The 14,180-nt window shown below is 39.6% G+C and overlaps 1 protein-coding gene across 1 annotated transcript in view; it reads left to right on the top strand.

Moving 5' to 3' along the window:
* The window catches only part of sema4f (sema domain, immunoglobulin domain (Ig), transmembrane domain (TM) and short cytoplasmic domain, (semaphorin) 4F), a 43,167-nt gene that overhangs the window by 21,929 nt on the left and 7,058 nt on the right, over positions 1-14,180 (top strand). The window contains exons 2-10 of the mRNA XM_008317319.3: positions 8,939-9,084; positions 9,228-9,287; positions 11,336-11,434; positions 11,605-11,716; positions 11,793-11,912; positions 12,562-12,716; positions 12,818-12,999; positions 13,361-13,502; positions 13,602-13,803. Of these exons, the coding sequence (XP_008315541.1) occupies positions 8,939-9,084; positions 9,228-9,287; positions 11,336-11,434; positions 11,605-11,716; positions 11,793-11,912; positions 12,562-12,716; positions 12,818-12,999; positions 13,361-13,502; positions 13,602-13,803 (1,218 nt within the window). The remainder of the gene's footprint in view (positions 1-8,938; positions 9,085-9,227; positions 9,288-11,335; positions 11,435-11,604; positions 11,717-11,792; positions 11,913-12,561; positions 12,717-12,817; positions 13,000-13,360; positions 13,503-13,601; positions 13,804-14,180) is intronic.

The following is a 14,180-nucleotide window of genomic DNA, read 5'->3' as shown; positions in this document are numbered from 1 at the left end:
CCTTTGTTACATGTAATACATGTGAGTGCACTTGGGCGCACACGCTCCTGCTGACATTTTGATTTTTTAAAATTGCGACATTGCCACATTGCTTGTGCAATTTTGGCTATGTCGCATAAATATATATAAAAAACTGAAATACATTATTAAATAATTATACCTACGAAGGTTTTGGCTTTAAAAATGTGATTGTCGTTGGTAGCTTTGTTTACCTAGACGAGATAGTACACAGCATACTATATATACTACTTGGCTAATACAATGCATTGTATTAGTCCAATAGTACACAGAGTTACTATTGGCTAATTTAGCCTACTCTTGGCTCATGCATCGTAGCGTCTCTCAGCATCTCCCCTTGTCTGTCGGCCACTTTGTTCTGCGTCACCATTATACAACTCTACTGTGCTTATAATAATGTGGGGAAGGGTAATACAGTCTAAGGAGGGTTGATAATAGTGTGGGGGAGGTTCGTAAAGGGTAAATATACACAAATTAAATAAAAACTATCTCGTCTCTACTTCAAGATTTTTTCCATTTTGCGGTGGGTCTTGGAACACAACTTCTGTGATAAGAGGACCAACAAAACAGATTTTGATCCTGCAGGTCTGGATTAACATAGGTACTTGGTAAAATATGTTATGCCACTTTGTTCTGCGTCACCATTATACAACTCTACTGTGCTTATAATAATGTGGGGAAGGGTAATACAGTCTAAGGAGGGTTGATAATAGTGTGGGGGAGGTTCGTAAAGGGTAAATATACACAAATGATATAAAAACTATCTCGTCTCTACTTCAAGATTTTTTCCATTTTGTGGTAGGTCTTGGAACACAACTTCTGCGATAAGAGAAGGACCCCTGTATCTCTCCAAATGGAGTTAAATAGCTGCACACACACTAGGTGGAATTCAGAAAGAAATAGCTACTAAATAGGTACTTGGTAAAATATGTAATTGAAAACTCTCTCTTCATCTCGATAAACGAGCAGAGACGGCTGTTCATCTGAGGACACCGTGGCACTTCTTCAAAAGTGTCATCCGTAGTTGCTGCTCTAAAAGACTCAGGCTGCATGTAGAGAGGAGGCGCAGGTCAAAACAGGACATGTTCGTGTCAGAGTCTGGTGAGTGCAAGTGGAGTGGAGCTTCTTATATAAATACACACAGATGCCTCATGGTGTGCTGCGTGTGCGCTGGATGATTTTGGTGGGGAGGGGCGCTACGAAGGTTGCATTGTGAACTCCATAGTGCAGTAATCTTGGTAATGTGAGAGTCACTTGTATATCTTGGACAATGCCATTATTGTACTGCACACTGAGTTGAACTGCAAGGAGAGGGGCAGAGAACCAGACTGAGGAGGGAGTCACTGAAAGCGTCTGTCCCCTCTTAGGCTCAGCTAGCCTGGGGCGAATGAAGAGTCCAGAGGATCCTCATTTATCAGTGAATAACATGAGCGGGCAGCAGAGAATGAAAACTGGAAAGATCCATGTCATTTACTGGATGATAAAATAATTGTGTGTTGTTATCAGACACAGTTGTACACTGACATTTTAGGAGAAGCCACGAGTGGCATCCAGTGTTCACACCAGAGTCTGATATAGTTGTATTTGAATTACATTTATTTATTTATTTGTTTGTTAGGCTAATTACTGTTTGCATCAATTTTAGACACAATCCCATTACTGTCAATGATATGATCATAAAGAAGAGTGAAGAAAGTCGAGAGAATGTTGCTGATTTTTTTTTTTTTTACTCTTAACTGTACATGACAGAAGTCAGCTAACTGACTGATCTTTAATGAATTAGCTAAGGGTTTGTCTCCTAATAGCTGGTTCACAGAACGATCCAAGAAGTTGTTGGAATGCTGTTAGTGCTCAGGCTAAGGGCAACTCTATCTGTGTTTTCACACTTTTTTCCAACCTCTTTTCCTTCTTCATTCCTGTGTCAGTTTGTCACGATCATTTTTCTTACAGCTCTTGAACTGTTGTTTTTTTCATGCTGAAACGACCAGCAGTAAAACTGTGAGACTCATCTGTGTGTGGGACTGAATGGGAGTGTAATGCCATCACCAGACAGGAAATTGTCTTTGTTAATTATTAAACCATCGCATCCACAGTGGAGGCCATTGATTTTTTTTTTCCTTTGACGCACACACTCATTCACTCACTCACTCACACAGTAAAGGCTGTTTCTTTGTTTGGTCATAATTTGACTTATGAGTCAATGGAATTTCAGGGGTATGTTAGGATTTCCCGTGGTGTCATCAGAACGTGTGGCTCGTAGGTTTTATGACCCACTCTGCTGTCCCCAGTGTCACTTCAAATCATTTAGTACTTTTGTAAAATCATTTTATTTTATCGTTTTCATTAAAACTACAAAACTGAATACAAAAAGTGGATATTGTGGAAAGGCACAGTTTAAAAACCAAAGCACAAAACCCTGCACACACTATCAGCTGATGTATGTATTCACTTCAAAGAGCATGATAACTCTGACCTTTAGCCTATGACCTCATTGGTCATCTATGAAACCCATGTGACTCTGAGCAGCTGATGTTTTTGCACAGTTCTCAGTGCAGTGGTTTGTGATGGCTTCATGAGAAATGTGTGGGGTCTCAGTGTGGTTGCCTGTGTGCTCTTTATTTCTGGATTTGTGTTAGCATTTGCGCTCTCATGTAGACGGTGGTAAACCAACCTACCTCATTAAGCACCTGGAGGCACAGGGTTTTTCCTGTCACACTGATGTCAGACTGCTTGCTAAAAGTTCAACTTTAGCCTAACAGGCTGATTAAGAGCTATTATAACTTCTTTAGTACTTCTCTGTTTCGAACTTGGAATATTCTCATAAAAATTAGGACTGTCATCTATAAATGATGGACTCACAGAACATACTGTACTTCAATTATGATATTTTATAACCAGGTTGAATAAATAAACTAAGCCAGTCAGTATGAATGTGTTAACTCTGTAGTTTATGTGTAAAATGAATCAGATTAAATGTTTGGATCCATGTAACTGTGTCCTCTTCAGAAGTTGTTTTTGCTCTGATACACAGTTGATACACACTTTTTCTTTCATCCACACTCCAGAAATAACAAATAATATACTATAATAAACATTTCACTTCAGCCAATCTTTTATTTTGTTTATTAAAAATGCTGATGCTGATTTAGTTCATTTATTTATGATTAATGAAGATGAATTACAATCGTGAACAATTGTGATTAATCCACATTTACCTGTGATTAATCAGATTTAAAAATGTTTAACATTTGGCAGCACTAATTAAAATATTAAAAAAAAAAAATTAACTCATAAAAAGAAGGCAATTAACCGTTACTGTGGACTGGTTGTTTATTATTAGGGATCATTAAATCATTAGGGATCATTAAATTAAAAAGAAATCATATTTTAGACTTCTAGTATTAGTTAGTATTGGATTCTCAATTACATTATTTTATCTTTTATTTTTAAATGAACAACATAAATAGTGAGTGGATTCTCTTTTAAATAAAATAAAGGACTTATTCTGGTTCACGGACCGGGGGTTGGGGATCCCATAGATAGCCATACGGTTTGGTTTTTTAATTCGGCCGGGCCAAACTTCTTCAAACGTCTAAATTATACTGTTCATTTATATTATTATTATATTTCTGCCTTTTTCCTGCAATACCTGCATTTCCCCATGAAATTGTGTAGAAAAGGCTAAAAGCATTTGAACATTTTAGCCTTTATGCATGACTTTTATATGTCATTTGTCTTAGTTCACATGAACGCTCCATCTGTCTGCTCCTGACCTGAACCTCCATGTCAAAATTTAGGACCCATAGTGGCCAAAAGTTGAACACATTCCCATCCGTTAGAAAAGGTACAGCTGCTGCTGTAAAGCAGAGTTTCATGTATATCATTACAAACAGTGGCAGTGATGAAGGAGCTCTGCTGTTTAAGCTTTCAGCGCCCTCTACCTGAGTCAATTATCCCTTTCTTTTTAATCCCTTGTATGTAGCAGTAAAAGAAAAACGTTGAGCTGAATACTCTAGCTCTGTGTGTTTAGTCTCAGGTCTCTTGTCTGCTTTTTTTGTCTATTACCTTTTTACTCAGCCACTTGCAAACTGCTGTGAATGCTGGGAACAGTTGAGTTTGTGTGTCGTGGCTAGTTCTGCTGCATTGCTTGGCTGTAGAACCACAGATTAGCTAACTGTTTAGTCTCAATCTACCAAGCGGGCAGGGTGATCGTGGATGTGTGACTGTGGGTCTCTGAGCAGAAGATATCTGTCCAGAATAGTTCACTGCCAAGTTTGTTGAGTGGGAATTTTTTTTTCTTCCCTAATACATATTTTATGTGTATGTTTATACGTTCTATTAAACCACTGTTCTGTGTTGCAGTGATCTTTAGTAAGTACTATACTGTATCAGTATTGTAAGACCAGACCCTGACATATCTGTCTATCTAAGAGCTGCTGTACTGGAGGCTTCTCAGCCAGTACTGGCACCGACACACACTGTGGCTCCTGCACATGATAATACTGCAAGGCATGAGCGAATTTAGGCCAAGACTGATTAGCACTGGTGGTTCTTATCATACAGAGCCAGCAGGAAAGGAAGAGAGTGAGGTTGGTGGAGGAGGAACTGGGAAAGAGAAAGAAAAAAAAAAATAAAATCTGAGAACACACCTGAAGAGGAAATGGTGAAAAACCAAAAGACAGATGACAGAGACTAAGAAGAGTAACAGAGCATGAAGTGGGGCTGCTGAAACATTTCTTCTTTTTTTGCCCACTTTCTCACCTCTAGTTCTTCTTTCCTCCTCCCTGTCAAGCTTGGTTCTTCATGCCTGGTTATCACTCATTTCCCCCAGGATTTAAACTGTGTGCACAGGGATTTAAACGGTTGGATTTCAAAGCAGCGGTCGGCGCTGTATCCAGATCAAATTTGAAAGTTTGAAGAATGTTTAAAATGAACTAGTGAGTGTTCATCTCTAACCCACCACACAGTCTTTACTGTTGCTGTCTTTTACAGCATGTCCACGGTTAAGCCTGTTGTAATGTTTCATGATGTCATACTGTAATTTAGAACTTTTCATATGTGCTGGCTTGAGCCTTCAAATTTGAATTAACAACTTATGGCATATTCACATTCTGCAGCTCAGACTTAATTTGTCGAAAACAAATTTTTCTTATCTATTTAAACTTGATATTTTAGAGCATACGTGTCAAACTCAAGGCCCGGGGGCCAAATGCGGCCCGCCAAACCGTTTTGTGCACTTAAAAAATATTTAGTAAAGTCCATGCAGCAGAGTTTCTTGATCTAACAAATTAAAAGTTTTCTATTACACAGCAATGAACAATATTTCTAGCTTAAATAAATAATAAGAGACCTATGGACTGGTCTGTGGACCGGGGGATGCTGACCCCTGATCTATACAGTCTTCAGTTACAACCCGCCCTTCAAGGGGAACTGAATTGCTGATGTGGCCCTCTGGTAAAAGTGAGTTTGACACAAGTGTGTTTTTTTCTCCTCAGGTTACCAACACTGTAGACTTGTTGTGTCCATCTGTCGCTCTGATTGTCATTCTATGCACTTCCACTTTTGCAATTTTTTGTTCAATGACAGCTGACACTAATCTCAACACGTTCTTAAATGGTTGATTTCTCTTCCTGTTACTGATTGTTATTTTTATATTACATATTATTAGGCCTCACCGCCTCGTGACTCAGACTAAACCTGGAAATATCTGCAGGCTCTTACGAATCAAGTTGCAGGAGTAACGTAAAGTATGGCCCGGCTGTCTAATGTGACCATTTTTTTAAAAGTCTCCTTGAACCTGTGGCGTATGTCTGCTCCCGACTGCGGGTGAACAATTAACAGGAAACTGCTGCTATGGCTTCAAATATGTTTCTGCAAAGTGTGCAGATCTCACAGCTGTGCCCTGTCTCGTTGTATGTGCAGCTGTGTGTGTACTATGATGCATGTGTGCGTGCATGTGAAGGCTATGGGGGCAGGAGCTCGTGTGCGCCTCATATTTTCTCCTCACCTTGTCAGTTTTGATTGACAGCCGTTGGAGGGAGGTGTATAATTTATCACTTCCTGGTTGGTCCGAACCCACAATGCCCTGCAGCCAGACTCATAGATTGATCCCCAAGAGCAGAAGCCAGTTTATAAAACCCTAATGGACATGCCACCCCTCACCCCCATTCCACTCACACACACACACACACACACGCACAGAAATCCTCCTGTGGTCTCTCCCTCGGTGCCTCTCAGTCATGATTAATGTATCATAAATTAATGATTCATGACAGGGGGAGATTTTGTATTTTAGGGCTGCTTATTCATTCGTACTCACTTTTCAGGATTTGTTTGGTTTGATTTCAACACATAAACCAATACATTTATTCCCCCTAATACATTCCCTCCATAACAGCATTGCGGTAAAGTAATTATCTGATACATTCTAAACGATCCATCGTGTCCATGTAGTGTCCCATCACGTGGATTTCCACCTTTCAGTTATTAGAAATGAAAAAAAACAAAACAAAAACAAAACACACCAGCTGCCAGGTTGGAATCATTTCTGATCAAACCACTTTGTGTCAGGTAGAAGGTTTTACATGGAAGTATGACGTGTGAGCTTTCAGAGGAACACTAATTCCTCCGTTCTCTGTGTAAAAGAGACTCATTGTCTGTTGTTTTCTGTTCCTTTTCCACTGTTCACCTCAGAGTTGGGTTTCACAGAAACAGCAGACACGTGTTTACAGTGTCAAAAGCCTGATTAACCACGTGCGTATTATTAGCAGGAGGTGAACACAGTCAGGGGAGACAGTTATAAGCAAAGTAGAAATTGAACTGACAGTTACAAAATTAGTGGCATGTGTTTCACAAAATATGGCGGTCACCGTATGTACTGTCTATTCAATAATGCTAATTAGGTTTATGCAGATGTGTCAGTTGTGATACTGCCTCCATGTGGCCAAATGTTCAGTGATCTCTTCTTAGATTTAAAGGAACAGTGACATAAAGACCCTCCCTTGCCTGCAAGGCGTGTTGTGAACCCGCTTACGTCCACGTCCAGGGGTCTGCAGGCTGTGGCTCCTGACCCACATGTGACTCCTAAGGCTCTTTTCAATGGACTAAAGGTAGACTGAGTGTGCTTCAAATAATCAGGACACTATTATGAGGTCAATAAATAAATACTACACAATTTTGCATCTTTGGGATTTTGTCCATGGTACAACAGATGAATACAAAAACATCTTTTGCAGCAAGAAATGTATTTATTGAGAGACTGACTGTAGCCCACTGAGTAAAAACAAAGTTTAGTGATGCTTCTTTGTCTAACTTTTAGCTTTTGTTTCCATTAGCATGAACCAGTCTAGCCCTTCTGCTTTTTTCCATTGCATCAACAGTGTGTTTTGCCAAGCTCACTGCAGCTCACTGAACATTTTTCTGTGTTTGAATCACTTTCTGTAGGACCTCTAGCATCAACAGTGTGTTTTGATTGATGATGATTCACACCAGTAAAACAGATTTTTTTTTTTTTTTTTTTACGTTCAGATGAGCCCACCGGGCATCAACACCTGGTTGGCACCTGGCATCAATCCGTCTCCTAAATCAACCTTCTTTTCCATAATGAATTATTTAAGGTGGAACTTCCAATCTGATTTTTTACTTCTTCAGTTAAGCAATGTGGACCTGTGTGTGTGTGTGTGTGTGTGTGTGTGTGTGCGTGTGACAGAAGGCGAGAACAGGGCAGATGGTGTATCTCTGGGAATCATCTCTCTACATGAGGGTGACCAGCAGGTGGTGTTCATGTGTGAGTTACATCCTTCACAGTCGGTGATAACCAGTTCATGAGGACATCTTTTTTATACTGCCTTTGGCGTGTGTCACTAAGATTCATGTCTGATTATGTCCCTGTGTGTGTATATGTGTGTGTGCTAGAAGCTCTGATTCAGCTGGAGTAGGGATGTCCTTTGACGTTTGAAAATACAGGCTAATGGAAGGACGGCCCCTTAGTTTGGTCGACTGAAGAGAAAAGAGTTTGTTGAAGAACTTGGGTGTTTGGATTAAGACGTGCATATGTCCAGATGACAGATTTAGTGTTTTAATGTGTGCGTCTGTATGAAACCTCTGTTCTTCGGTCTCTGAATCTGTTCGACCTTTCCTGCTCTGCAGACAGCCTGAAGGTTTTTGGTGCCAGATGTTTTCTGAGTGAACAAGAGATGACATTCGTGTAAAATGCTACAGCTAACCAACACACACTGTCTGGGTGCAGGAAACCTGAGTGGAAGGGGGAGGAGGGAGTGTCTGTGAATCACATCCAGACAGATGTCAGATACACAACAGCACAGACGGCCTCTAAGTGGAAAATCAGGTCGAAGCTGTGACAGTGCTGTTCACCAGCACATCCCTGACACTTGAGCCCAGACCTGCTTGATATCTTTAATGAAATTAATCAGGTAGTGCTCTGAGACAATATTTTCATTTAGCATTCCCTGGGAACTCTTGAAGTATCCACTGAATTTAACTTAAAAAAGAAAATGACTGACATAAGAACACTGAAAATGAATAGAAGACTTCCGGTGACCACTAACTTACTTTAAAGAACTTATTCAGAAATCTGCTTTCTAAACACAGTTCACAGTTCAGAGAAGAAAAACGTTTGTCATGGGTTTACATCCCCTTTTATAGCTACAGTTTTCTTTCAAGTATTTGTTTTGCCTATTCCAATTGTTGTCTACGTCTTTTCTATTTCCCCAGGCCATCCTAATAGTGGACACATCTGTGAAACCAGTCTAGCACACACATCAGATAATAGAATAATGTCTGATATTATCCTACAAAAATGGTGCTTTGCATTGTTATAATGAAAACAATCACTGACTGAATTTGTGCAATCATAAAAAAAATATTTCTTAACCCATCTCTGTCCCTTCATGATCCGCAGATGTCATTCTTGATCCAAAAAGGTTTGGTGGTGTGACCAACTTCAGCACTTTCCTGTTGGACCCGTCGTCAGGTCTGCTCTTTCTAGGGGCCCGGGACGCAATATTGTCAGTGGACACCAATCAACTGGACAAACCAGCCCGCAACGTAAGAGAACTGTGTTTGGGTCTGTTTTTAATGTGAGATTGAACGTGACGAGACCTAATCCTATTGAAATGTTGAGAGATCTAGGGCAAGACTTAACATCATTTTTCAGCTATGAAAAAATGAACTGTTTGTCTTGTGTCCAGATCATGTGGGACGTACCGATGGAGAAGAGAAGATCGTGTGTAGCTAAAGGAAAGACAGAGGTAAGAGCCGTGTGTTCACGCAGTCTTGTGCACTTATCACTGCTTTACTCACCTTCCAGTATTCACACACAGCTCTTCAACTACTGATGTTATAAAAATACATTATTTTTAGTGTAGTTTTGGATATTTGATCCCTAGTGTGTTATATATTTTACAACTTTACCACTTCACTAAATAAAGAGAGAGAGTGTGTGTGTGTGTGTGTGTGTGTGTGTGTGTGTGTGGGTGGGTGTGTGTGTGTGTGTGTGTGTGTCACAGCCACTTGCTGTTCAGATCAGATGGGAAATTCTGGGACTCACGCCAACACTTCAGGGGTCTCTCTCTCTCTCTCTCTCTCTCTCTCTCTCTATGTGTGTTCATCAACATAGCTATTCTGAAATCTGCCTTAAAACAAATAATTCATATAAAAAGCCAGAAATATCACTGCAGGACAGTTGACTTAAAGTTTTAATCCAAGGCTTTAGGCAGAAGAGCGAGAAGGAAACAGGATAGAGAGAATAGTAGACGATATGCATTCATGTACAAAACACATCATGGTACATGGTGCATTTTTCTTTCTGACATCCACAGGTGAATGAACCATCCACAGCAAATTGCCCATGAAAAGTTTGTTTTTCTGGCTGTTAAGTGCATCATCATAAGATTTTGGAAGTTTTAGAAACCTACACTAACTTATGTGGCAGATTTGGGGGAAAAAAACCCAACAAGAATCATGCATAAGTAGGTCAAATCTACTGTGATCCTATTCTTTTTATTTAGCTTTTTTGTCTTTGTTGCTTCTTCACACACACTTACACTTACATTTCTATAAGCTAGTGGTGGCAAGACAGTCTAGATTAAACAATGAATGAAAACAATAGTGGGATTCGTATCTTCTCTAACCTTTGTGTATTATGGATTTTAAGCAAAAAATCATGAATATTCAGGCAAGATTTAATTTGGAATTAATTTGGATTTTTAGTAGTGATTTTTCTATATTTCACAAAAATCAACATGGCTCGACATCGTTCTCCATAGCTGCTTTGATGGTGATTAAAGGTCATTAAAAAGGCTTGATTTCCAAGAAGTTTAAAACAAAACAAACATACATATCCAAATAATATCAGATTGACCTCCTTCATTAATTAGGTGCTTTGTTTTAGCAACAATGCTACTGTCTGTCTGTCTGGTGTCTGTCTGTGTTTTCCTTACGGTCAGTCAGCTTCTGGATGTAAGTATTTGCAGTGGATATTTCAGCCAGCAGGTGGCAGAACTTCACCTTAAACATTGCCGGGTTGCGTCTTTCAAAAAGAAAAAAAAAACAACAATTATTTAGATGGCCAATTCAAGCCTTATAGTTGACAAATTTCCGTTTTCTTTTCATATATACATATATTGTATATAATACTTTGTTACAGTATTGTTGGAGGTGTACAGTAGCAGAAAAGACAAGAATTATTGCAGCAACAAGGGCCAGTGCCAGTTTCCATTTTGGAGTTCCCTGAAGTGAGGGACTGTCCCTACTCTCCAAAGCTGAAATGTATAGTTTGTGCCGAAAGTGTTCGACTTAGAAATGCATTATTTATGAAGCATTATTAATTAATACACCACAACAATGTTTTTAATGTTAATGTTAAAAAAAGCAGAAATTAATACACCACAACAATGTTTTTAATCTTAATGTTAAAAAAAGCAGAAATTAATTTAGGAATTAGGAAATTTCTCTCTCTCTGCATGAAACTTCACCCCCCCTTTCTCTTTCTCTCCCTCTCTCTCTCTCTCTCTCTTCTGTGTGTGTTTGTGGATGGGTGGGATGAATAATTGGTGTTAATGAACAAAAACAAATTTTGGTATGGCCGTACTTTTTCATGGGTTAGATTTTTTAAGACATTGTAAATCTAAGTTTGGGAAGGAGAGGTTTTGTACACTGTTAATAATGAGACAAATATTTGTAAAGATCACGTTAAAACATTTCACAGCCCAGTGTGTTTCTTCATTCGTCTTTTTCAATGTTTGTGCCGAACCTGGATCTGTTTTTTCCTTTAATGGCTCGTTGTCACCCTCTGCAGGTGGACTGTCATAACTACGTCCGCCTGATGGAGTTTCTGGAGGAGGGACGCGTCTATGTTTGTGGAACCTATGCCTTTGACCCCCAGTGTGCCTTTATGGTAAGTCCGTGTGGCCATTTACATTATTATTAAAAAAAAACAACCATCAGCTCACCCTTTAACCTAAACTAAATATTCATCTGAAATATGATGTACGTACATTTTGATCTGATATTTTGATAAATAAAGACACTAATGTACCATACAACTCTGTTTCTGGTTTCCTGAAGGATGTCACCTCCTTCACTCTGGAGAAAAATGAAGATGGAGGAGTGAAAATGGAGACAGGGAAGGGCAAGTGTCCCTTTGAGCCAAGTCAGCACTATACGGCAGTCATGGCAGGTGTGTAATACGACGGTGTTTTTTTTCTGTTTTCCTATATCAGGCTTTATATAAACAGGTGTGTTCTCTTTTTTAGGAGGGATTCTTTACACAGCAGCAACCAGTAACTTTCTTGGGACACTGTTTGACATCTCCAGAGCATCAGGACCTGAGCAGGAGCGCATCAGGACTGAACGATCCATCAACTGGCTCAGTGGTGAGAGACAAATACTCCCAAGTCTTGATACCCTTACGCCCATGCTGGTCACTCTTACACAGTATAAGCTGTGGGTAGAGGTAGAGCCGGCATCTCACCGAGTCACTTTTCTGTTGACACTTATGTAACTAACCATGTGTGTACATTAGTCTATTGAAACATCCAAATAGTGCTTCACTTCAACTGACACTTGATTTGACACAGAGCTATCAGTTGAAATGACCGACTGGGGCCAAAGCTCTGCTCACTTTCTGTTTAGCTGACCATATTATCAACTGTTTGCAGATAGGTTGATTTTATTTCTCTTTATTTTCATACCAATTTTATCCTTAGTTTTTGGTATGTTTTCTAATATGACAACGTGTTAGTTTGAAGAGTGGCGCTTTGGCCCAGAGGCAATGTCTCTGTCATTGGTGTGGAACCCCAGGGTTCACCTCCTGGGCAAGTTCGAATCCCGGTTAGGGCAGTTGGTACCTTCCAGTGGACTCACCACCCACAGGAAGGTTTGGGGGGGTTGGTACGGTGCAGTGTGATTTGGGTGGCGACTGCTACCCCCACGACCCGGTAACAGATAAGGGGATGAAAATGGATGGATGGATGGATGGTTAGTTTGAAGACTTTTTGTTTTAGTGTGTGTTTGTGTCTTCAGACCCAGAGTTCGTCAGCTCAGCCTTCATAGAGCAGTCTCCAGGAAATAACCCCAACGGAGATGATGACAAGATCTACTTCTTTTTTACTGAAGTAGCTAAAGAGTACGATCTCTACACCAAAGTTAAGGTCCCCAGGGTTGCCCGAGTCTGCAAGGTAAGCTCACCCTTTCAGGGTTGATTGATTGATTTTTTTTTTTTTTTTTTGCCGTTGCTGCATGTCTTTTGAACCCCTTCTCTGTCAACTCGTCTGCTCAGTCCGATGTGGGTGGAATGAAGACACTTCAGCGACGTTGGACTACTTTCCTTAAAGCCCAGCTTGTGTGTGAGGACAAGCCCAGTAGTCAGCGCTACAACATCCTGACTGATGTTTTCACCATACGGCACACACAGGGTGACCCTGGCAGCACACACTTCTATGGACTCTTTACCTCACAGTGGTAAGATGAGGACGAGGCAGACTGATGAGGTGTTGTGTAAAAAGGAGAGTTTAGTCAGACGTTGGTTAAGGAGAGAGGGATTTTTTATCATGTTGTGTTTCTTCATGATGTCTTAAAGACAGTGTCAAGCACACATCCCATTTACACATTTAAGCCCCTCCAACCGATTTGGTTATTCTGTCCTACAGTGGGGTCAACTAGGTTTTAAAATATAACCATAATTGTAGACCTAAGAAGCGTGTGTATAATAAATGCCTGTGTAAAAAAAAGGATGTAGCAATGTAATAAATATTTGATGTTTTCTTTCACTGCCTTCAAAAAAGTGTTTAACTCTTTAACATCCTTTGCACCCTTTACCTAGGGAAAATGAGGAGATGTCAGCAGTGTGTGTTTTTAGTTTGTCTGACATCAGCAAAGTAATGGATGGACCCTTCAAAGAGCTAAAAAAGACATGTGACAACTGGATTAACCCCGAACCTGTACCTGCTCCAAGGCCTGGTCAGGTAAAAAAAAAACAAAAAAACAAAACATTTTCAGCTTGTTCTTTACTATCTACCAGGAGGCCATAAAGATACTTTTGTCTTCTGAAAAATGTGTTCTAGTGTCTCAACCATGTGTTAAAATCGGAAGGATTTGAGTCATCCTTGAAACTCCCAGACAAGGTGCTGACATTTGTGAGGGACCACCCTTTGATGGAGAACAGTGTTAGTGCAGCACCCTTACTGGTGCGCAAGGGGGTCACATACAGCAAGCTAGCTGTGACCCTGATGGACAGCGGCATAGCAGTTCTGCACCTTGGAACAGGTAGACGGATTAACTAAAAAAACAAAATAAAATGGTGAAACAACAGGAATAACATGTCAATATGAAACAACTGCATTTTTTTTACAGTATTTAATAAGATAGATGATGGATATATGGATGGAAATATATGGATGGAAATATATAAGATTAGAGGGTTAGTAGTAGTAGTAAAATAAAATGTATTAGAAGTATGAGAAATTGTAGCAGTAGTAGGTTAATAGATAAATATTGTTGTAGTGTGTGGTGTTTATTATTGCATTGTCTATTATTGAATTGAAATTAGAATTATGCATATTAAAGAGCACCACATGATCTCTAGGACAATAAATAGTTATATATATATATATATATATATATATATATATATATATATATAT

This window comes from Cynoglossus semilaevis, chromosome 1 (genome assembly GCF_000523025.1).
Source record: "Cynoglossus semilaevis isolate Cse_v1.0 chromosome 1, Cse_v1.0, whole genome shotgun sequence".
In the NCBI taxonomy this organism is placed as follows: Eukaryota; Metazoa; Chordata; class Actinopteri; order Pleuronectiformes; family Cynoglossidae; genus Cynoglossus; species Cynoglossus semilaevis.
Note: the sequence above shows the minus strand (reverse complement) of the source record. Positions and strands in the feature narration are given on the sequence as shown.